The 25,888-nt window shown below is 40.8% G+C and overlaps 1 protein-coding gene across 1 annotated transcript; it reads right to left on the bottom strand.

The window, feature by feature from the left end:
• Positions 1–171: 171 nt before the first annotated feature.
• ift122 (intraflagellar transport 122 homolog (Chlamydomonas)) lies at positions 172–25,508 on the bottom strand. Its single transcript, XM_017409308.3, has 29 exons — positions 25,360–25,508; positions 24,118–24,184; positions 23,952–24,033; positions 23,777–23,855; positions 22,165–22,241; positions 21,986–22,052; positions 21,729–21,875; positions 20,881–20,956; positions 18,416–18,607; positions 17,878–18,016; positions 17,463–17,665; positions 15,938–16,075; positions 15,582–15,746; positions 15,157–15,354; positions 14,849–14,989; positions 13,506–13,559; positions 12,694–12,855; positions 11,103–11,269; positions 9,644–9,815; positions 8,350–8,452; positions 5,433–5,573; positions 4,800–4,897; positions 3,778–3,878; positions 2,650–2,815; positions 2,434–2,551; positions 1,560–1,688; positions 910–986; positions 619–783; positions 172–492 (listed from the first exon to the last, which is right to left on the bottom strand). Exons 1-29 carry the CDS (start codon positions 25,398–25,400, stop codon positions 406–408), a joined length of 3,552 nt encoding a protein of 1,183 aa, XP_017264797.1. The 5' UTR covers positions 25,401–25,508; the 3' UTR covers positions 172–405.
• Positions 25,509–25,888: the final 380 nt, after the last annotated feature.

Raw genomic sequence — 25,888 nt, 5'->3', positions numbered from 1 at the left:
CAGAGCTCCACTTATAGCCCTGAGTGTAATCAGAATCAGTGGGTTATGCTGCTCATAACAGGCACTCTCCCTCCAGCTCCTCGACAAACACAAATCTAAAGTTCAAACTGAAAGCGAACGAAGGTAATAACAATCGCATTTTCTTTAAGAAGGATAAAAGCCACAATAATAGCAAATATGGAAACATTTTATTGAAAAAAGAAAGCTCTGTAAGAATATAAACGGGTACAAACTACAGGTATTACTTCAGCCAATTATTTGGCCTAAGTAACAGATTTATGCTCACAGCTTATAACATCAGTATATTACATAAATACAGTAACAGAATACAGAAAATTAGCTGCTGAATAAAAAGACAAAAGATTAGTCAACTGTTTTATTAACTCTTCTCCAGTGTGAAGAGGATCAGTTTGGCTCGTCGATGGGTCTGCGACAGTAAGGACAGCAGTTGTGCTGCAGCACCAGGAGCTCGTAGTCCTCGCTATGAAACATCTAAAAGGAAAACATTCAAACGTCATATAGTGAACAAACCTACACGAACAGGGAAACAGGAAGTGCAGAGAAGCAAGCTCACTGTCCATTAAGAGCGTATCAGCCGTATGTGTGTAAATATTCTACCTTGAAGCAACTGGGGCACATGGTGATGCTGACATCCGGCAGCAGGGAGCGGAAGTATTCCCATTTGAGCGGCCTGGGCCAGCGTTTGATCAGGACGTCCCGTCTGCTCATGGACCGCAGCACTGAGCGACTCACCTTGACTGGGACAAAGGTGGAGCCCCCTTGCTGTTTGGACACACAGATGAACACAAGCACACCCTCTAACGAACCCGTCTTTTCGCCCGCTCCAGCTGGTTTGCCCAGCTGGCAGAATATTAATCACCTCATCTGTTCTGTCCTTTCTCTCCTTACCTCAAAGCTCATTTTGGCTGTAAACGGATCCTCCTCTGCATTATCCAAACCATCTTCTATCTTCAAAGCCTGCGGCTCTGTTCCATATTAATTAAGGGCAAACACCAAAGCAATGCGGAATAAACAGTGCTGCGTGTTTCATTGTCAGATTACTTCATTTTCGTGTGTTTCGGCAAAACAGGAAAGAGCCTGATGATATGGCCTCTGAGAGACTATCCTAGGAGACAATGCATTTAAAATCAGCTGCGCCTGTCACTCACATCCCAGCCCTGGAAGAACACAACACACCTCGGTGCCCTTGAGTGTCAGCCGGTTAATGCAGGTTAATCCCTGCACCAGGGCTGTGGCTGCAGCTCTTTGAGAGTTAGTGTCATTAAGATGAGACAGGAGAGCCTCGCTAACCCTATTAGCTCTAGAGCTAAGATGACTTACTTCTGACAGCTTACCCACAAGCACAAAATCAGGGCCAGTGCAGACTAAACAGCTACTTAAAACTGTCACAAGACAGAGGAGAGCCACATGCTTCGATTAGAGATGTATAGTTTGTAAGAGAACCGGCAGAGTGAGGACTTAATGGTTTCTATAAATCAGCCCAACAACCTGTTACTTTGAGCGGGGCGCGTGTTTATGTGCCGAAGATCAAAGGATACCACCGTTGTCCATAATGTGTCCCAGTGCGTCCCTCTGATCAGGGTGAGGAACCTCCAGGTCAATGAGTGACAGAGCTTCTTCATCACTGATACCCTCCTCCAGGTAAAATTGCACCAAGGGCAGCACCTCTGCTCGAAACAGAACACACTACATTAAATAAACTGCTCCAGATTCCAATATCAACCATGTCATAATCAATGCTAAAATGTACATTATGATGTATGAACATTTTGAGAAGCGTAAAGAGAACTACAATCAAAAGAAATAATAAAGCTGCTGCCTGGGGCTCACTCCCTGACGGCACTCTTCACGAGACAGGCAGACAGAAATGCAGAGTAGCAATCGTCAGATGTGTCTGGATGCACACGTGTACATCATTCTTTCTTCACAGTGTTTCATGAAGGAGATATGACAAGATAAAATGACCCTTGACCTCCAGTTTTGAAGAGAAATCTTCCAGCTAAGATACAGTGAAAGTCAATGAGAGTTTGGATGAGGGGGGCTTTGCTGTGCTATTAAAGTGCTGGTTCAGTTATATAAAGTCCAACTTTCTGTGACTTGTTTAAACTTTGCTGATGTTTTTACTGTTAAATATGCCCGAGCTACAGCGCTCTAAAGAGAGCTGGATTTTCCTCTTTTGTTTGCCAATGTGCTATTGTTCTGTATCTGAACTGTTTTTTGGGTTTTTTGGGGGTTTTTTTTGCAAATTTTGTTTATGTCATGTGTTTTTCCAAACCTGCAGGAGGAGGAGTGAACAGAAAGTTGTGATGGAAACAAAAGAACAACAGAGGAATAGTAATAATGCTGCAATCCTATCTACTTGCAGCCTTAATTAAAACAAACATTCGGACGTTTCCTCCAGCTAATACCGACCATATGATGAAGCTGAGTAGATGAAAGGCTGCCTGCAGTTGATGCACACGCTGCCCTGGTTGTTCAGGAGGGGGTTGTTGGTGGAGCACCGGTAGCACATCATGCCCTCAATGAGGTCCTGCAGGAAACACAAGAGCTTTAACCTAAACAAACACAGGACTGGGATAACCGCTAATATTTCAGATCATGGACATGGACATGAAGTCTGCAACGCACCTCGCTGTCATGAAAGGGCTTGGAGCGAATGGTGAGGCTGGCCAGTTCTATGGACTCCAGGAAGCGTGAGGGAACGTGCAGCTCCTGCAGCTTCTCGTAGGAATACCTGGCGAGCTTATACGCGCCCAGTTTTCGACTCTGCTTGGCCAGCGCATACAAGGTGTTGCTAATCACCAAGTCAAGGCTTTCGTGGCAGAACGATGGATGCACTCAATTCTCCGAAAAACACTTGTCATACTTCACCCACAACATGAGCGCATGAGTTTCTTTGCATCTGACTCAACAAATCTTACGTTTTTTTGTAATTATACAGAAACAGACCGTGAGGAGAACGGCTCGGTGAGCGGTAAAGCGCGGGTCAATGAGCCGCAGCTGCAACAGCTCTATATTGGTACTTTTCCATCACTTAAAACTCAACATCATTCCTCTCCTTTCCTCTCCACTCTGCTGCTCTCCAGCTCCTCCTACACGCCTAACTCTGGAACTCTTGACAAATCCACGTCCTCCTATTGTGTAACTCGTTTGTCTCAGAGAGGGAGGGGNGGGGGGGGGGGGGGGGGGTAGTTATTTGTGACATTGTGTTTAAACTTGTCCAACCAACGTCCAACACAGTCCCCGCTAAGTCCATAAATCTGACTTCAAAGTTGTTGGAATGGTCCAGCTTGGCCACAGAGGACTCCAGCTGCTGAAGGCGATTTCCTCTTCCAAGGCCGGGTTTTTCCTTCCTCACACCAGCATCCACTGTGTGAGACTTTGCCTGTGTGACTGTGAGTGTTGTTGGCTGTGTCGGTTTGCTCAAATTAAAACTCTTTGTTCAACGTGTATGTATGCGCAGAGTTCGGTAATCAAAGCACTTGTTTAGAAAACCAAAAATGTGCCTCTCGCTGGCATCGCCTCCTCCCAATCATCATCCCTTTTCTTGCTCTCAGCAGCGGTATGGTTTCCGCTGTGGTGCCAACAGTTCCGTTTTCTCCCTACTTTTATCTTTTCTTTTTTTTTTTTTCCTCCACTTTATCATCACTGCCTCTGCCAGCCTCTATGTCAGCGTGGCGTGTTGTCATACAGAGTTCTCCAGAAAGAAGGCGTCCCATACGTGCTTTATATATTATGCCACTTAGTGAAGGATACACTTTAGAGATGCCTGGTGGTATGTCCTTGGTAAGGTTGTTCAGTAAAAATCTGCATATGTTGAAGAGCGTCTCTGGCATGTGGGAACTGAAGGGCTCATCCTAAAGATAAAAAAAATGACAGATGGAGGTAGAAGGGATTAAAAATAACCTAAATATCTGATAACAAATTTTTAAAAGCTCCATTCCTCCTACTCCCCCCCTCTTTTTTTCGGGTAATCTTTTAACCTCTTCTACAGCAGCCTAACCATTCGCGGCGCCTTATCCCCTCCTCACGGTGTCCTGAAAGGAAAAGATGAATTTTCCAAAGCGATCACTAAAAGCATTTCATCCCCAAAGTTGATAGTCTAAATCTATAGCTGCTGTCTGGGAGAGTTAATGTGATATATAGAGGTTTTCCTGCTCTGGACTGGATCACTGCGATGCCTCTGTGTTGTAAGGGTGTGACCAGAGCAGAGCGAAGCACTGAAACAACAAACTGGGAGCACTGACACAGGCCAGGTCACCCTTATAGTGTTCATGAGCAGGAATTTGTTGTTTGTTAGCAAGCTTGGAGAGGGGAGGGGGGGTGTAAGGGACCACTGATGAGGTTGTCATCTTGTTCTGTCAAGCAGCTGGTTGCCATGGTGACAGAGGTCAGAGGGGTTTCATGAGTCTAACAATGGTGCTTCTTTCAAGCTGATATTTTCTCTTAGTGAACTGTAACCTCAACTTAATGCCCTCTATTCCCTCTTTTGTTCCCTTTGCCTGACACCCTCTGCGCTTATCTTAATTCCTCCTTAAACCTGACTCATTCTGTGGATTGACATAATCTTCCGGGGCCTTGTGTTTGTGTATGTGGAAATAATAAGATATGTACCTGTATATTTAAACAATAAAACAAAAATCCAACCACGTGCCAATCTAACAGGCAGGGCAAAGGGCCTCTTTGTGGTTCCCAAGCCCCCCCGTCCTTGTTTTTTATCTCCTCCGGTTATAGAAGATTAATGAAAGATTAAGGCTGACAAAGTGAGGCATTCTCACCGTGTAGCGCTGAATGGAGCGATAGACGTAGTAAAGCTCCGCGAGACGTTGAAAACGCTCAAACTTCTTCAGCATTTCATCCCTCTGATCTTCACTTTCTGGTTCAGACAAACAAACCAAAACAAATTATTGGCAAGTTCTGCTCCGTGGCTGTGTGAAAACATTAAGAAACTACAGAAGTACAGCGGATCTCCTTGAGCTGCCTCGTGGCTTAAAGTCCCGCTCTATAAAACATCTTCAGCTTGCGCAGCTTTTTCCGTGAAATGAGCCAAAACGTACTGAAATTTACTGCAAATTTTAACTTTTTTAAGTAAGTTGTCATATTTCAATTAATTCAGCAACAAACCTTTATCTGTGTCAGGCCTTAAACATCTTTTTATATGTATTTATTTGTATTGTTCAGTTTCCCCAATTTAGTATTTTTCAATTTTGTTTTAACTTAGAAGTGTTGCAAATTGGCATTTCTGCAATAGACACTAAAAAAACACACAAATGGAGAGTTTCTTTCAGCATCTGAGTATTTGTTTCCATGCCTACTGAATAAACCAAGCTCCTGAACATCAAGCTTTACGTTAAAAAAAAGAAAGAAACACGTTACAGTTGGAGTATGGGTGCATCGCCAACATGAATCACCTCTGGCAATGTCCAAACACTGCATAGACAGCATCCAGTAATAGTAGCCAGCGTCACTGAACCTGTTCTCCACCACTGCATTGTGGGTAAGCTGCTCCAGGACTTTCACAGCTTCAGTCTGACGTCCAGCCTTGTGGAATGCTGACAAGCAGAAAAGGAACAATCATCAATTGCTTTTATGAGCCGTTAATTCTGGATTTAGGGGGACAATGCAAAACAAGCGGTACTTGTTTATTTATATATACGGGTGACCTAATTGCCTGTAAACTGTCAGGATATTTAGCTGTAATCCCTAGTAGATGTTTCACACTTGACAAGCCGTAGGAGGAAAACTATTTGTTCTGGGTTTGTTGAAGTTAAAGTCTGAGAAAGACGTGCTCCTGGCTTCAGCTGCTGGCTCGCGTCTCTTCAAACCGTCTTGGTGAAAGAAAATGTTCAAATAAATAAATATTTGTTCTGTAACATACATTGAGATAATGTGAATTAGTATTACAAATAAGGAAATTATTTTTATTATACAAACAAAATAAATGCCAGGAGTAATTTGTATACAAAGTAAAAAGTAATAAAGTTATCTTAATGTTATTCAATTGTTATTTCCATGTAATAACTAACAGCAGCCTTTTCCAATTACAAAGGCTGTTTCTGAATATCAAACAGCAAAGCACTTTGACTCTTAAATCCAAACAAACATGAGCATTATTCTTCATGTTCCTATTATTGGGTAATTAGAAGCAGCTTTTGGGAGTCGACCCCAACTGTGACCCTGCCCCCACAGTCTCAGCGGGGGGTCAGAATGTATTAGTGGCAAACATTTATTAGTAGGCCTAACTGGACAGAAACCACATCCAGCTGCTGTGGGTTACTTTTAGTTACTTTTATCCCTCCTCCCCAAGAAAAACACAAAACACAAACAGCCTCAAACTGACACGACTGCAGGCCTCAGCAGCATTCGCCAACATTATTTAGTGCAGGTACACAAAACAATGTGCTAAAACAAAACTAACAATCCAGGCTGTATGAACAATGATAGTAACTAATACATATGTTTACTTATAACTGAACTCAATGAATACACAAAGGAAAAACACAATTTTGCAGAATAAACTGATGTATGGATAGATGGGGAGTAAAAAAAAAACAAATTAATTAACAAAATGTTGCCCAAAAGTTGAAAAGTTTATAGACTAATAGAGGGAGAAGAGTGGTTTAAGTGGCAAAATGAATTCATTGGGTTGTAGCTTCTCAATCACCAAGCTGATGACATCAGCAGGTAAAACAAGTGAAATCCTCTTGTTTAGACGGCGTAAACACAAACTCACAGCTTTACGTGTTTGTGCACAAAAACAGCAGGATTAGGATATTTGCTAACAAGTACTAAAACGAATATTCTTTACTCTTTCTACCTCCTGGCTCGCTGTTTTTTTTTCTCCTGGCCTAAATCCTAAACAGCATCTCTTCAGTTTGTCTGAGTTTGGGATATTATTTTGGGCATTATTTAGAAAGCTCACTCCCACATGCAGAATCATTTCTGTTAGTGTCTTTACGAGTAATAACACCAAATCAGATGAAACAAGTGAAACAAAGGTACTTTTTATAAATGACTGGACCGTCTGCAACAGGCTGCTAACAGCGTGATGTTCAGATTATTCCTCTTTTAAAAGACATCTTCAAAATGAAGAAGTAGAAAAAAACCAAATCTCTGATTTTCCAGCACCTTATTTAAGAGACTGACTGCTCTCCATCCTAAAGGGATAGTTCAGATCTTTTAAAGCAGTAATTTGTGGAAAGGTTATGAACAGCTAATATCTTATCTGCTGTAGATAGCTCTTTGAACAGTCTTAGTTTGAAGACATGGTTTGATTTTGATCCAGTCGGTGAAATAATCCGAGCAGGACCAAGAACTAAAATTGATTATTGTAATCCTAAAACAACTCAATTCTCAGGCAGTTCTATTTTGGAAACTTTTACCCTGATTGTCAATCTTGCATAATGTGTTTAATCTTAAAGAAATGTTATTTCCCTGCAGGAAGTGCACCAGGCTACAGTAGAAGTGCTAAGGCTAGCTGCTGCCGTCGCTATTTGTGCTTTTGTGTAATTGCATTTATTACAAGAACAGCTACGAAAATTTTGAAAGCTGTTTTAAGATGGCGGCAATCTGCTTTAGTCTTGGTCGGCTCTGACTAGCCCTTAGCTCGTCAGTTTAGTCAGAATTAAATTATTCCTCCAAACCGAGCTATCTGCAACAGGTAAGATGTTAACTATCCATTACCTTTTTCTTTAAGCCCCAAAATAATAAACAAAACCATTCAACAGATTTTAGCAATGATGACCATTTCTGGGACTGTTTTTGAGAACTACCAGTGTTGTGGACATGAAACCGATCAGAATCACTTGGATTACAATACTGCATGGCTGCCTGTCGCAAATGCACACAATCAACAAAACGCACATCTATAGGCAAATCCAAAAACAATCAGACTTGTTCAGTCACGAATTCCACATTGAGACAAGCAGAAGAAGATTATGTAGAAGAGGAAATATGCCTGCTGAGATTATAATTATAAATCTATGAGCTGATTATAACTATGGTTACAGTTGGTAATCATCATCAGAGCCGCTTGTAGCACTGGTGATTAGAAGCAAGCATGGATGTCATTCAGTGAGCAGAGCTGCACAGCTCTGTGCTGCTCTGCTCCAGCAAAGAGGATCATGTTTTACAGGGATATGAAAAATCTTAAGAAACTGGTGAAAAAAAAAAAGCCTGTGTCCAGAACAGACCTGACTTTATCACTTCCATATGTAAACACTCTTAAAGTAAACTACGTGTTCGCTAAAATAATCCTGGCGGTATGCGTTTAAAAAAAAAAAAAGTTGTAACAAGTTGCCTGACTAAAGGTGAAGGTGCGGCTCTGACCTTTTTGCGCCTCCTCAAAGCGATCGTTTTCAGCCAACCACTGGGCGTAAGGCACAAAGACATTATTTTTGAACTGGGGGTGCTTCTCCACCAGAGAGAAGGCCTGGAAAAATTACAAGTGAGGACAGAGAACCCATCAGATGTATTGGAGCATAAATGTCCGGCTGACAAGTAATAAATAGAGAAAACAGCGTTGGATGGCCTCGGGCGGTTAAGGCTCACCTGCAGTTGATTAGGGAGATATAAGTTACCAGACATTTTTCATGAAAGCACACGTTACCCCAAGTCAAAATATTTCCATAACATTATTAATTAGATGAAAACAAAAAAGGAGTGTACGAGCCAGGCTGATTTCACACTCGATTACGACTACAAGTGTAGCGTTGTTTGAATGACAGGATATAAAAAGCTGCTGTTGCGCCCTGTGGCCACACATTTTCCTGACACGGTGACTAATTAAGCTCCCTGTCCTGTGGCAAACCCTGAGCCAAGAAACACACACGTTTCATACCAAACAGTCTGGGGGGGGGAGGAAAGAAAAAAAGTGCTTCTCGGGCCTGTGGGTCTAAACTCATTTTAACAAACACTTAGTTTTAAAGAAAAGTGGGATTAGTGAATAGCATCCATATGGCGTGTGTTTTGGTGTCCACCTCCCCGAGTGATGCCCATAAAACAACTGTTCTGTAAACCTCTGCCCCGCCCCCTCCCCTCCTCGTTCTCCTTTCTCTCGGGAAGATTAAATATTCCAAGAAGCACGTCATCAAGATTTGACGTTCTGTTTTTGGCTCCGGCGTTTCCACATGCAAATCACCGACGCGCATATCTGCAACGCCTTTAACTCGATTATGAACCGCAGATGGATTAAAGAAATGCAGCATTTTTCTTTTTGTCTGAGCAGCGTGATCCGCCCTGATGATTGGAAGCAGAATATAGTTTCAAGCCTATACGTTTCCAGTGCAAGTACAATGTTTTGATTCTCGCTTCATCACCGTGATCATCATCATCATGTGGGCATGGAATCAGAGGAATCTAAAGCTTGACGATTAGCTCTGGAGTGTGTGTGGTTTTATTTGTCAGTGAACGAGGAAATTAGGCGACATATTGTCCTAATGTTTGCATTCAGCTGTGGTTACTTTGACTAATAGTTCAGTGAAAACCACAGCAAACATTAAATGCAGCAGTTAGTTTGTTCATGTCAGGTTAGAGTGCCTCAGCAGTTACAAGTAATTGCACATGAATCACATTATAGTTATTTGACAGCCTCTGTCAGAAGGTGTGCATTTCAGCATCAAACCTCTTCCCAGTGTCGGGTTTCCACATGCAGCTCCACCAAAGCCTTCAGGTCTCCCATCTTAGAATAAGTCTCCGAGGCGTAGCCGTGGTGTTTTAGCCTCTTGAAGTGGAGCGCACACTTCGCCAGCGGTTCACGCTCGGCCTTGTCCAGCTTACGGGCGATGTCGATCAGCCTGCGTGGGAAGAGAAGAATAAGTAGGGCGACGGCGGATAAACCATCATTTTGGTGTCTGCTGCACATGAACCGTGCTTATGACCCCGGACTAAATGTGAATCGGCCGGGGTCACAGGCAGAATCTGATTTAAGTTAAAGAGCTCTTGAGTGTGCTGAGCTGATCCACCTGCAGGACCACAGAAGCCTGACCACAAACACACACAGTGTACGGGATGAAGTCAGCAGGGGTTCCTGAAACAGATATCTGTTAGCCCAGCTTTTAACAACACAGACACAAATGTGTGAAACTGAGCAGAAAGGTAATTGTTCACAGGTACTTTCTCTGCAGTCATACTCGTCCCTTAATGTGTCAGATGTGTGTTATGGTTTAAATGTCAGAAACCTGAACTGGATATTTACTTTTGCTGCCTTGTGCTACCTATATGCAACACAGATGTCTGCTAAGGATTGCCTGTTAACCTCCCAAGACTAGAAATGATGATGGTCATAATAAAGAAATAACTAAATATCATTTGATAAATCACGGGCTTTATTTTCTCAAAAAAAAGATGTGTTCAGATTTAGTAAAAACATCATTTTGTTGGGGTTTTGCCTCCCGCCGTGGCACACCTGCCAACAATAAAGAAGTATAAAATTCAGTATAGCTGTTTTGATAAGCAGTACTCTATGGAGACTGAAGGTACAGGTTCAGGCAAAGGTTTGAACACGCTTGCTGATTAATTTTGAACAAATAATTCACCGGCACTGTGGGTAGGCTGACTTTAGACACTAAAAATTGTAAGATCTATGAAAAATTTCTGCATCAGCGGTGGTGCTTTCACGGGACAACAGAAACCAGCCACATTAGCAGAAACTGTTATAATTTCCCTCTTTAAACACTGGTAAAATGTTGCCTGTGAAAACAGCCCGAGCTTTAATAGTAACCCCACACAATGATATATTACACAGAGAAATGGACCACCAGTGAAGTGGAGGATTTATTGATCCCATATGGAGGAAATCTACATGATTACAGCTTTCATTACCAACTGCCAGTCAGCTGTTATTTCACTTCAGCACTCAAACAATAAGAATGAAACAGAAAAGAAACCCTTTGAATATACGTAGTTTTCAGAGGGCTCAGCTGGTCCCATTCAGAGGGAATCTCCAGAGCTCTTTGGTCCAACGGCACCTCTTTATTAATCACTAATTTCGACAAGCAGTTTTAAAAAGGCAAACTGGAATAACATTACATCAGAGAGTCGATGGTTGGTGGAGAATACTCGATACAGTGAGAAACACTTACATGTCTGCCCAGCCGTGCTCTCCGATGATGTCTATAGCTTTAAGGTGTTCTCCTGCCGACAGGTACATCTCAGCTGCTGCCCGTGGCTCCTTGCTGCTTTTAGCCCAATCTGCCTGTTTCGTCATCAGCATGCGAGAGCTCTTAGGGTCTGTAGCCCCAATAAACTCCTGCAAACAGACAGACAAGATGAGATCGTGGCAGGGGGAGCTCACATGCTACAGATGCAACATCATACACAAGAAAAAGGAAGCAATACAGTAAATAAAGCAAAAAGATACAGAACTAAACAAGATGTATGACAAGACGACTACTAAACCACTAACGTGACAATTATAAGTCCAAAACACCAACGTGAAAGAAGATAAAGGTTGTGTAATAATTAGCACTGTTCTATCTAGAATTGTGTTGAATGTTTCCAGAAAAGTATGTTTTTGTTGTTAAAGAACAGAAATAGAAACTGAAGACCTTAGGAAACACAAAAATGACTATAACTCCGTCAATTTTACAGACATTGGGATATGACTTGATGTGGTAGTGGCTGAGAGTCATTCTCAACACACTCTCTGAGCGCCCCATCTCACAATATCGCACAACGTTACGCATAACGTCATTTTACAAGGTTTGAGCAAAACGACTACAACTCTGTCTCTTCTCATCAAAAGACGATCTTAGTTTAAAACTGACATGAAAGGTGATGGGCGATATGCATTCCTTCAATTAGTTTAATTTATACCGTTTTCAAGAGTTTAAAACCCCCTTTAAAGACTCTCTATGTGAGAAATACTGTCAGAAATGTAACAAAAAAAATTAAAACAATAAATTTTATTGTAGTTGGACACTGACGTCACCAACAGTATTATAACAATAATCAAAAGGCACCCGAGGAGAAGCCCAGATAAAATCGAGAGTTCCATGAAAGTTAAGTGTGAGAGAAGAGGAAGAGAGTCACACAAACGTTGGGCCTTTTCCTCCGGTGTCCTTCCTATCTAAAACAAACAGGCTCTGTGAGCAGCTGGCCTCACAGTCACAAAAATATACAGTCACAACATCAGAAGGATAGAATCTGATACAGGCACATGCAGAAATATACATGAACAACCGAGAGCTGTGTCATCTGCTCCAGCTGTGAATGTTATGCTTATGATCAAAACTGCGGCCCCCCACACACACACGCAAACATAAAAGAGCATGAATTAGTTTCAGTTCCAACTGATTTCTTCATTAAAGTCGTTATATAAGAGCGTTATTTCTCTTCATTTGTGCTCTGGATCAAGCTGAACAAGGGTCTAAATAAGTTACCCATGTTCTGCACGGGGTATGCGTGGAAAAAGGGCAACATCTGTGCATTTACTAGATGATATATGTTGAGAGTCCGGTGATGTATGAGGAGATGAAAGACAGACGGCTATGTGAGGCTGTCTGAACACAGCGCAGGGCCCCAACTTGGCATAACTGCACACAATGAAGGAAAACATATGTTGCAAACCCACAACACATGCAGCACCTCACCAGCGTTTTGGTTTGTATCGATAAAAAGGTATTTCTGCGTATAAGTGCTCTGTGCATTTTTGTCAATTAGTGTTTCAATCACCTTAGCAAACTCAAACATCCGCAGGTCAGTGTACATGCTCAGGGCTTTGGCTTCGTGGCCGGTGCGTTTGTAGAGCTTGGCTGCCTGGTGGAATTTCCCCTGGAAGGCATAGACGTCTGCCAGGAACAGCTCATTGTCGCTCTCACCGCACTTCTTCCTCTCCTGCGAATCAGTCAACACGAATGCTGGCATGTGTGCACAGATAAACAGCCACATACATGTCGGCGCATACACACGCACACTTGGACAACAGCTTTGTATGTCAGTTCACAAACAGACAGCAAAACATGGTGGGCTGTAAAATTGTACTGGCATGTTTAACTTAATGTTAAACATTCACTTTGTCATGCATCTATTTAATCTAATATGTATTAAATAACAAAACATGTTTGTTTTTTTTTTATAAAAAATATATGAATAGTACTTTTTTTCCCCTCCCCAGCATTTTACTGACACAGGCAGATTTTCAAAAGTTTCCTCCAACTTTAAAGAGGAATACAGCAGAATCAGCAAAGTTCAAACAGAGGTTCTTATTTGCATCCATGCAGTGAGGGATTGTGGACGTGCTTTACCGCGAGCAAAAAAGTTTACCTGCGTCTGTAACTTGGACTCAGCGGGGTCAATCAAGATACAGGTTCAGTTTATAATAACTTAGTCCAGAAAAATACCCCAGCAACAGTATGTGTGAAGACAATAATAATTTTTGATTGGTTCTTTGATTGTGTCAGCACATGTTCTGGTCAGTACAGAAATAACCAAATCAAACATAAGTACTGAAGTATATATTTTTTTTCCTGATGAGTAGGTATTACCTCAATGCTGTTGATCAGCTCCAGGTAGCGCAGGTCTCTGATTCTAATAAAAGCCTGAAAATGGAGGGAATATAAGGAATGATTTAATGGAAGGCTTCTCAGAATCTGATGTGGTGTAAATTGTTTGCATTACCAGCTTCTTAAAGAGCCATTAACCTCTTAAGCCCTCGGCTTGTTTATTTATTTAATTTTCTTTTTTTTTTTACCTAAATAACCCCCTTGGCTTCAGCCAATAACAGCTCCACAACTCTACTGGTGCTTTAACATAAGAAGCAGTATTCACGTTGCCTACCGCGGCGGTAGAGCGCGGGGCAGGGGGAAACTGCACATGCAGTCAGACTGTGCCCAAGTCGTGGGGGGGCTAGTTGCTTGGAGACCGAAAAGATATCGAGGAAGTAGTTAGACTTTTGCAACTCTCAGAGAAAAGCAATGGAATTACATTTACCAGCGAGGAAGAGGAGGAAGAGATGGGCAGCTGATAGGAGGGTGTGGGTTTATAATATTCTCAGAGTTCGGAGAGTTTTGACCCATTCAGGAGCTGCAGAGATAGATACATCTGCCTCCGGGTCGATCTCAAACTGAGTATATGTTGGGGAGAGAGAGAGCATCATCACAGAGCAGTGCAGTGTTCAGATTATTTTAGCTTTATTGCAGGGCACCCAGACAACACGCTCATCCTTGCACTGCACAATGCTTACATCATCAGTCGTTCCTGCTGCCATAAAACACACGAATGTGTCTGAAAGCAAAGTGCGGAGCTCACTCCTCTCTATGTGAAAAAAAAGAGCTGAATTAAACACTGGGCTCTGTGAACAAGAAATCCTTGGGAGAATTTGATATGAAATTAATCTTATTACCGAGCCAGAGTACTATTTGAAACTTCAGCAAAAGATATTTTATTCTTCTGCCAAAACAAAACTGGAAATTATAAACATCAGTGTAACACCGATAGGCCAGTGGAGCTGATGTGTTACAGATGTTGCAAATGCTCTCGGCTCTTGCAACAGAGCAAATGCAAAACGTGTTTAGTCACAGTTAAAGTAGAAATGTACCATGTTTAGAAACACATTTTAAACGGTTATGAATGTGTTTTTATAACAAATACAAACCAAACTGTGCATAGAAGAATCAGAGGTTAAAAATGTTTCATTGTTTAGTTGGCTGCTTGTTTAAATATTGGTTTCAATGTCTTGCAGATAACATAAACCCAAAGATGAAAGCTTACATGCATAGATGTCTGCTGTTTTTACAGCTATGTTTTTTTCTGATTTGAGTAAAATATACTAAATAGAGCAGAATAGTAACAGTAGTTTTAGTGAGAATAACCTGTGGGTGTGACTGACCTTCTTAGCAGTTTCAAAGTCAAGTCCCTCCAGAGCCTCTGTGGCCAAATCTCTCCAATCACTGTCTGTCACCCCTAAACAGGCGATCTGGTAGGCCTCCTTAAACATTTTCCTTTCCAGGTACTGGTACATGGGCGCTGACTGGGTACAGCAAACATAATAGCATTACACATCATACATTGGGAAAACAGACACAAACCAAGAAGTTGTACAACTGTAAGAAAAAAAGATTTGCCATAATGTTCGAGACATGCTGGAGACTATAGCAAGGACGTACCATAAATTTAGCATTACAACACACAACCCACCTGAGGCACCTCCACAGCAGACATGGAATAGACATGGAGGCAGAAAATCTTGGAGCCGTTGTAACCGACCATAAAACCCTGCATCTTCTGCTGATGTACAGGAAAGTCACTCGCCTTGATGTTAAGATATCCGTTCCCAGAGAAGCACAGCATGTCCTCACACTGGGTGTTCCAGGCCACACTGTTAGCGTTCGGCTCCTAGGAGGAAAACGTGAGGGGATACAGGAATGTGAAGATGCAGAGTAGATTACAAAACTCAGATCAAACCAGGAGTTCACACTGTAAATTAATGTGTCCCTGGACTTTGTGCAAATAATTAAGCATGCGTGTTTTTTGTTTTGTTCTACTCTGCTGCACATTTGAAATGCAATTTAAATTCTGCCAAATGAGGCTCCTCAGGCATGTTCATTCTGCTGCCTGCACACCTGAAAGAGCAGCTCTTTACTGTTGATGTCATAGACCAGGAGAGTGTTGTGTTCATCCACCACGGCCAGCTTGTTGCGAGAGGTGCTCATGTCCAGGCAGCGCACCGATGTCGACAGCTTCAGCAGCGTTATGGGAAAGGGGTTGTCAACAAAGATCTTCAGGATCTACGTCACAAAAACAAAGACCAGCGGAGTGAAATCAAAACACCATGAGCAGATGTTGTGACTTACAGTGCCATCTCTATTCTTCTTCTTGAAACAAACAAGTTTCTTTTGTGTTCAGTTTCCTGGACAGCTGTCCTGTGAGAATACCTGCCACTTTTATGTTTGTTTGTGAATTTTCTATAAGTACTCACAGCTCCGTTCTTCAACCCCACGAGCAAGCCCTCTCTGCCTGGTGGACCCCCAATCACTTTGATGTAACGAATTAGAGACTCCATCACCCACTCTTTTTCTTTGACGCTGGTGAAGGACAGGCACTGAAGCCTCTTCTCCTGTAGAGCAGAGAAGGTAAGGTGAAACCATAATTATATACAATCTAAATAAAAAAATCAAACACTGACTGATTCAGACTGGCAAATTTATTGAGTTTTTACTGCATCATCTTAAGGGGTGTTAATTTTGGCAAAGCACACGCATATGGGTTAAACAAACTGTAGCATGTTGTTCTTTCAAACACTGCAGATGGCATTTTAATGTAAAAAAAAATATTATGATTTCATCCACCAGAAGAATGCACAGCCCATATATAAGCTCTACAATTTGTCTGGCGTATGAAACATAAGTACGCCCAATAGAGAGATCTAAAGCACCTCTGTCACAGAAAGACAGATTTAAAAGGAAATAGCCACTGCATTATGGCTGCTCCTTCTCCCTACCAGGCTCTGTCAAACACACAGACAAAAAGCAGAGAGGAAGGCCCCCCCCAGAAAAACACCCACTGCCTCTGTTGTCCTCCCCCCTTCATTCAAGCTGGCTTATTTTATCCAGCTTAAAAATGGTTGAGGAGGAGGGGGCGATATGTACAAGCTGCACATGGACTTACATTTAGACAGGAACACATGTCCAGATGGAGTCGGTTGTGTAGAAACATCTGTGGAACCAGCATTTCAATTCCTGGGTTGTATAGTAAGTGGCTAAACATTACTTCACTGGGCTTTCATCATTGTAATGGCATTCTACAGCCTCTACAGCCACTCGTACAATCAAGTGTGCATGATTGTAATTTACGAAAAACACCTGAGGTCAGAAAAATCCATTCTAAAAAGGCACAACTAAACGAAAGCAGGAAAACAGAATACAACAAAAAAGGCCCAGCATTCCTCAAATAATGCTTATCACCCACCATCTTTCATGCCAGAGTTTTAGATGACGATCGTTTTATGTTGAGAAACAACAGACTTCTTGCATTATGGTCAAACCTTGAAACTACATTCATGTTCAGCCTTGTGATCTTGCGTAAGCTTGCTTGATCTCTTAGCACTTGGAGTATGTGTAGTGAATGACTCTCTGCTACTACCACACCAAAGTTTAACTCAGTATTTGTGACACTGACTGAGGTGTAGCCATTTTTGTCCAGGCTAAGGTTGATTAGCTGCGGTGCTTAGCTTCTTAACACCAAAAGTTAATCAGTTGTAGATGTCAATCTAGTAGTTATTTTATGAAATTTTCATTAAAACCCGTTCAGTGATTCATGAGATATTTTGCTAACAGTGCAGACAAATAAACACACACACACATACAGACGCGGGCAAAAACATTGTTTCTCTGTTTTTGCCTTCAGCTGTGGGCGGCTGAGCTCTTGCGGCAGTAAGTTTAAAAAAATAAATAAAAATTTGGTAAAAATCAATAACGTTCCTTTTAACACAGCCTGCTTCTGACCTGACACAGAATGATATGCTGGGAACAGACCACCAGCAAGTTGCACTCAAACTTCCTGCTGATTTTTTCCTTGATGCGATAGCGCATTTCATTGGAGTCCTCCGGGATGGGCTCGTAGATGTGGATCTTCTCAGGGAGCTGGACGGCAAGTCGGTTTCTGTAGATGGCGATCTTCTTCACCAGTTCACGACACTTGAGCCGCACTGCGAAAACAAAAGCGTGAAAGAGTAAAAGCTATCCAAAATGTTTTAAATGTAGTTTACTAAATGCTCCAGATCTACTGTATCGCCCGTAATTATTTTTTTGTTATCCTAAAAAAAAAAAAAAAAACATAAAACACAATATTTGGGGAGGCATTTAAAAAAAAAACTTGTGTCACAAAGATAGTAGCTTGTTTCTTGTACAAAAGCTGCACCTTTTTGCTCGGTGATGAGGTGCTGGACAATGACATCGGTCATGCTGTCTCTGTAAGCGTATCGATCCTTGTAGAGGCCATGAACTGTGCTGAAGTTTAGTTGGTAGCAGACGATGTTCCCATCCTGGCAGCCCAACACCTAGATAAGACACAACAATGTAGCAGTACATCCTATTAACACCTCTAAGAAAAGACTGAGGGAGTGGGAAAATGTTCCTGTTGTTAAAGCATCTACGCTGCAGAGCTGAGAGAATCTGCCAGAAACCAATTCTCTCCTGTGCGCCTCATCACTTTCAGTTAAATATAGTGAGAGGAAAAGCTGTAAAAGTGTTACATCAAAATAAAATAACTCGTGTATCTGTGTGGTTAAAGAGAAACTGTGTTATCACAACAGGAAAAAAAATGCAACACGCACAAGAATGTCCTGTCTGAGGTTTTACGTGTTTTCAATTACACCGTTTTACCTCATCACTCACAGTGACATGCATTGTTATTCAAGTGCTGGTAATGAGAAGTTTTTATAGGCATATGGACCCACCACAAAGTTGGAGTCGGGTTTAACTCGGCACGTCCACACCCAGGCGTCCTGCTCTCCGATGGTTCCTAACCGCACCCCGTCTTTAGTGTAGAGGGACACTTGTCTGTCAGATCCTCCCATCACTATATACTCGCCCTTGGAGAAGTAGCTGATGCAACATGGGTCGTAGTTTAGAGTTCTATCTTTTCCAATCTAAGTGGGACAAAGAGAGAAGAGAACATTAAAACAGGAATAACACAAGCATTTCTTGTATTTATTGCCCAGGGGCCTGAGCCAACACTTCCCACTGTCTGGGCCACACACTTCAAAGTCCACAGTGCATTCAGCCATCCCTTTGAATCTGATGAAAAGAAAGAGGTTTTTTAGTTTTAAAAAGCCTCTATTGTATTAGAGTTCAAAGTCCATTTGTACAACATCATATCAGGTCACCCAGTTCCGTTCATCTGTTTTTCTTCACTGTACAAAAAAAAAAAAAAAAAAGCCTCCTTGACGATCCCTGTTTTTTTTCTGTCATTGCGATCGATCCCTGGTGTTGTAATCAAAACACAGCGGTCATTTATATCAATAAAGATGACGATGCATAAGCCGATAAGTGATTAACAGTGCACATGTGTCTCCAGTTTCAGTAGTGTCCACAGGCAACTGAGGAAGAAAGAGGGTTGGTAAGGGGGCCGGCAAAGCATGGCAGGATCATTTCCAAAAAATGTTCTGGTTTCAACAGACCCTGACAGTCTGATTAGAACAGGAAACAGATCACAAACTCAGTTAAGGGTTTCCAATACTGAGTATTAAGACAATCTCTTGTATTCTTTATATATATCAGACTTTCAAATTATGATAAATACAATGGACTGATTATGTCTCTAAACAACCATCTACAGTCAATGAAAACAGAAAATCAATTCTACAGTTTTATGTATCAGGTAATCTGGTCTTTACCAGTTTCTACAAATATTCAAATCTAACTTCAAGTCTACAAAAACCCACAACAGATTCCTCCATGTCATCATTACAAACAAAAACAAAGCTCAACTAGAAGAACTTAATGTGAGCACATGTATAAAAGCAGAGGTTTTAGCAGTTTGTTCATTTGTGTGTTAACACAATGCCAAGGTGGAAAGACATCAGCAGTGATTTCAGAAAGGCAACTGTAGCCCATCAATTTGAGAAGTGTTAAAGGTCATTTCAAAACTATTTGGAGTCCATCATTCTACTGTGAGAAGACATTTATTCACAAGGGGAAAACATTTACGACAGCTGCCAATCTTCCCAGGAGGGGACGTCCCAAATTCACCCCAATGTCAGACCGTGCAATGCTCAGAGAAATAGCAAAAAACTTGAGAGCTCCATCTCAGACTCTACAGGCCTCGGTCAGCAGGTTACATTTTAATGTATATGACAGTATAGCTAGAAAAAGACTAAACTAGTATGGTTTGCTTGGATGGTTGCAGTAGCAGGTCTTCTCTCTTAAAGAAATAAATAATCAGAACCATGAGTTAGGTTTAGAAAATTGAATTTGAATGAACCACAGGTCTTCTGGAACAAGGTGAGACCAATGTAGAGATGTTTGGTCATAATGCAAAGCAGCATCTTAAGCTAAAACCAAACACAGCATATCAGCACAAACACCTCATACTAACTGTCAAGCACGGGGGTGGAGGGGTGATGATTTGGACTTGTTTTGCTGCCACAGGACCGGGACATCCTGATTTTATCCTGACCAAAGTATTCGAGAGTCAAATATGAGGCCATCTGTCTGACAGCTGAAGCTTGGCCCAAGGTGGGTCATAAAATGGGACAATGATCAAATCTACAAACAAAAGAATCAAGGTGTTGCAGTGGTCCAGTCAAAGTCCAGAACCTCAGCCTGACCGAAATGCTGCGGTAGGACCTTAACAGAGCTGAGCAGAAACAAATGTCTGCAAACCCCAATGAGTCGAAGCAACGCTGGAAAGAGGAGTGGGCCACAATGTCCCCACAATAACTGATAAAGTCAAACAGGAAACAACTACTGAGAGTTATTGCTGCTAAACGTGGTTCTACAAGCTACTGAATCACAGGGTGTACTTGGTTTTTTCACACACTATTTTTCCATTTTTAACTTTTAGTTTTATAAATAATAGTTTGGTTTATTCTGTTATGTGTTTTTGTTCACTTGAAGTTAGATTTAAATAATTTCAAATCTAACTGAATAATAAAACGTGATAAAGACCAGATCAGTTTTATTATGTCCTGAAACATGCTGTAAACCCCTAGGATTGTAAGAGGGTGGACTTTCTATTTCCCATGACTCTAAGATTCCCAAGGAGAAGTAAAGACTGCTTGTATTTAATCCTTAAAATGCCATTTGGAATTTAACATATGAGCTTTTAAATACTGTTATTTTGGTGCCTGAAATAAGAAAGATCAAGCTGGTTTTAAGCTCAAGGTTTTATATAATGTTATATATATATAAATATATTCACCTGCTTTCCACTGAGCTGGTAGAAGGAGAGCTTTTGACCCCAGTCTGCCACTGCCAGAATGTCATTGTGTTCATCCCTGCGAAATGAAAAAAAACCTTCAGTCTTAAGTGCACAGGACAAGCTTCTGAGCTGATGGAGGCTTTGGCTGTTTAAATAAAAAAAAAGTCAGTGGAAACCAGAGAGGCCAACCTTCTTTACATCTAAGCCTTTTCCCCTGTAAGCGATGGAGGGCAACGAAAAGCTTTGTGTTTTCAGTCTGATCAATTTTAACTGCACGTCGGGACAGAGTATTGTGTGACACGGTAAGCCTATGTACCTATTCACCCTGTCAAAACTGTCACAACACACCTTATTTCACAAGAAACCAAATCCCTAGCAGCTAAAAAAAAAACAAAAAAAAAACTTTCCTTTCACTGACAACACGCTCTGACCCCTTTAATGGAATGACTAATCACAGTTTATGGAGCATCCCAATGATAACATCTCTGTTGCCTCTAATCACTGCCACCTTTAACTTCCTGCATTTTGGTGTTTTCTTTTTCTTTAAATATCCAGTTTGGTGGTCCAATGAAGCAGTTACAGAGTTATTCCTGGCAGTGGCTGTGAGGGAGAGCTGAGCCTCAAGACAGCTGATATTAATTTCAGCTACTCTCGTGTCAACTACTGCCACCTGCTGACCTCTCAAAAACGCTTCACTTAAGTGTACAAAACTACTTTAAACCTAGATGTTAAAGCTCGCAGGTCTATAAATGTCTAAGCAACAGTGCAGCACAAGGAAAAGCTTTTTATAGACAGGGCATCAGTATTTCTCTTCAATAATGTGCTTTAATAACTAAAAAGTAACTAACTTAGAGGGATTCCAAGCTATGGACCATATAGGAGACGAGGAGCCTCCTGGGCGCTCTATTTTAACCTTCTCCTCTCCATTCTTGTTCCGTATGCTCACCACCCCGTTCATCATGCCGAGCGCGAGGTACTGCCCGTCGTTTGTCCACCTGTGGTCAAAACAGACACTGGTTGAAACATTAGTGCATCCCAAAAAAGAAAAAAAAAAGAAAAAAAACAGGGCATCGTTGTTGCAGAAGGTACTACGGACACAACCTACCCACAGCATGTTATCTTGCTGCTGACTTTATGTTTGTTTACAGATTTTTGTTCAGGAGACCACAGGCCTAAAAGGAAACACAAAAAAAAAAAACGTTTAGTCCTCCAGGCTGCAGTTACAGCGTGTCATGCTGAATATTTTAAGAGTCTCGTGTTTATTTAAACATGGGCTGCACTCACCAAAATCACCAGACGAACAGGAGGCGAGCTGGTGAGTGACTGGGTTGTAGGCAACACACTGGATAGAATCATTGTGACTGTATTAAAAAAAAATTAAAAATACAAATTATTCTCTGAGAATGGTAAAGCACATTGTCCAAACCCTATTTGCGGAAAACTGGGATGTTTTCAGAACTGAATCAAAATGTGAAATTTGTCAACTTAACAAATATAAGTACAAAGAAAATGGTTTTCAACGTCTTCAAAGACCAACTACAATAACTTTAATGAAATACATAAATAAATGAATAAAATAAAAGGCAATGTTTTTTTGGGGGGGGGTTATGTCACCACTTCTTCACTTTTTAATTGTTTAAAAAGAGGATACAAAATTGTGGCAGTTTTGCAAAAATGAATCTCTGTTCAGTCTTTCAGAATACACGATTTCAGCTGCTCCACTGTCCATGATCATCATGTCTGATTCTCCCCTCCGAGATGCGCCGTACATTTTAAAACAGGAGACAAGATTTAAACTGAGAACAGGTAACGAGGTGTAACGCTGTCGAGCTGAAACGGCCGCAGATTTCCCGTGAAGACGTTTGTCTTGATGCTGGTATATTCCACCTTCCACTAACCTCTGCAGAAATGAAAGTCACCCATACACCCACTCTATACTTACCAGACTTTGGATTTTAACCCTTTTGCTGAAAACCATCTGGATTTTTTTTTTTTTTTCATCTTTGACACAATCAAGCTTGAACGTGACATCGTCACAAGACGCCAAACGTGTCCTGTGTCTATCTGTCCACCCCAGCTCAGAGACCTCAGTGCTGTTTCCGCGGAGTTAATCTTTGGCAAGTTACATTTTTTTAATGCAAGCTAATCATGATTTTTTTACATGCAGTGCAACCTTAAGGTTTAAAGATCCATCCAACAGTGATTTCCAGCCTTGGTATTTACTGACTTCCTCCTGACTTTCTGATTAAGTCTGACGGCGAGTGGTGAGTCATGACCTTTTGATGGACGCTCATTTTTAGATCCTATCCTCTCGTGCAAAACTATATTGAGTCATTCCGATCGTTACAGGGCCTTCCAGAAGAAAAACATATTAACATATCCCACAAAAATGTCTTTTCTCTTTGTCTCCCTTTAACATTTTGGTTGTGGTGTGTTGCTAGCATCAAATTCTAAATGTGTTTACATTTTCTAAATGCTGCTATCATGTTGGCCAGTGATCACACAGAAAATCCTGTTTCTGTTAAATGAAAGTAAAAACAAACAAAAGGAATATAAATTAAAGGGAGTTTAAACTAAAATCCATCTAATCTGAGAAGCAGTGGAGTTGTCGTTATTTTGATCAAATCTTGTAAATGATATGCGCAAACTAATGTGGTACTGTAAAACCTGTTAGTGCCCAAAGAATGTGCTGAGGATGACTCTCAGCTACTACCACGCCAAGTTTGAGCTCATTAACTGTAGAACTGACAGAGACATTTCCGAAACTGAGCTTTAAAATATACATAAATGCTTCTTGTCTGCTTAAAAAGTGGCTTCTTAAAAGTCCAACACTAAAAACTCACCAATAATATGGGATCGCTTTTTGAGGCTGAAACACCGAACAAAAGACACTCACGTATATTTTAAAATGCCCTCCAGTTTTGAGGTCCAAATGATGACGCTTTTGTCGGCAGAACCTGACGCGAACCTCTTCCCTGCAGAGGAACGCAGCTGTTAATCTGATTTTCAAAAATAATGAGACACGATACAGAAAAAAAAATTAGCAAACAAGCTGAAAAGCAGTTAAGTACCATCTTTGGCATAAGCCACACAGTACACTACGTCTTTATGTCCTCTTAAAGGCTGGATAATGGCTCCATCAGCATCATAGACCTACAAAATAAAAACATAATTTATAATGATGATGTATTCTTCAGCTTTGTGTTGTCCTCGGCAAAGATAAAAGGATGTCCTTACCAGCACACGAAGCCCTGCAGCTATTATAATCTGACTGCCATCTGGCTTAAAGGCAAGGTCATAAACACTGCAAACAAAGAAAAATGAGTTGAAATTGTTTCTCGATAACTTGACTGGTCCATCAATGACAATGCTGAGGATCTATCAGTCATTAAAATGATATAATAAACCTTCTCTGTTAAGCCCAGCTTGTAATTGTTCTAAAGAGAGGTTTCTTTGTGTTTTTTTGTTGTTGTTGGGTTTTTTTTTTTACATATTATCCTTCTTTTAATTTTGTGCCTGTGCACTTAAAGTAACGCTAATGTACATAAAGTAAAACAGTATACGGTTCTGCCAAACGCTTTAAATAGTTAAGAATAGATTGTAAAAAAAAATTAAGTAGCAGGATGGCAGAAAAGTAACGGAAAAAAACAGTAACAATAAAAACCATTTTGATTTTAAAATGTGGAGTAAAAACAACAAAAGTTACTCAAAAAATCTGGCGTTTTTGAAAAAGAATAAACATTCAAAACTACTGCTATGTGCAAAGACACACAGTTTACCTTTGTGGGACCAACAAGTCTCAACAACATGCATTTTTTAAAGCTGAAGTTTAAATTTGTGTGTTTTAAATTACTGACGACTTAAAAATATGAGATGTAGAGTACGTTTTCAACATTATGCAGATTCTAGAAACAAAGCAAAGTATGCCAAATAAATCAATGCTAGATTAAAGGACTTTGATGTTGAGTTTAAAGTTGAAAACGAAATAACAAAATAAAACTTAAACTTAAAAGAATAAAAACAACAACTGCTAATGGCGCTGTAATTAACATCAGGTCAATATTTCGCAAAGAGATAAAAATATATTCTGGACAACATGAACTCGACAGCTTTTTTCTTCAGTGACAATGTTTAACAAACCTTAAAGGCGTAAAAAAAAAAGTCTATATATGAGCTAGCTTAATTAATGTTAACGTCTGACCCCAGAGAATTTGTAATAAAAACACTAGTGACAAACTACACGTTTTTCATGGTTGATATAGACTTTTTTCAAAGCGATATAAACTACAAGTCATTTTCGAAGCAATATAAACTGCATATTATTTACAAACTATACAGGTCTGAAAGCAAAGCTAAAGCGTTAGCATAGCAGCATAGCAGGCTTCTTCTAGTTTACATAGCAACCACCGTTGCTATCCACCTAGCCTTAGCTCGGAGTTAGCGTTAGCTCATCTTAAACATAACCTTTCTGCCTCTTACCGTTCACGAACTGATTCTTTCCAACTCAGAATCGCCCTCATTTTTTACTCTTTAATGACATAAGGACTGAATGTATACATATACGCGTATGTGTTTAAATCAACAAGTTGTCGCAGCCCGTTCCTTGGTGAGCATCGTTTGCTCGCACTGCGCAGACTCAGAGTCGCGTTAGTTTGGGTCCGCACCATTTATACGCCAAAGCACGCAGCGGTGATCCGAACAGTCGGAGTGTGGGTATTGTTTAACAAACAAATCCGTTTAAAGCGCATGAGCAGATCTAATGTAGATATTGCGACGAGAGCAGGGTAAGCACACGTCGATCACATCCCTGGTGCAAATATAACAAGGTTATTTTAATGTTAAGATCAAGATTAAGTTTTAAATTTACCAATAAAGACGGTGATTTTGCTGAATTTGCTAAATGTCAGACTGTTTATTATTATTATTGTACAGGTAATTTGTGTTTTGTTTATTATTATCATTTCTCTACTGCACATCTATGTTGTCAGCTCTTAATTATACAATAAAG

The sequence above is a fragment of the Kryptolebias marmoratus genome, linkage group LG8 (assembly GCF_001649575.2).
Source record: "Kryptolebias marmoratus isolate JLee-2015 linkage group LG8, ASM164957v2, whole genome shotgun sequence".
Taxonomy (NCBI): Eukaryota; Metazoa; Chordata; class Actinopteri; order Cyprinodontiformes; family Rivulidae; genus Kryptolebias; species Kryptolebias marmoratus.
This window is presented reverse-complemented; position numbering and strand designations above follow the sequence as displayed.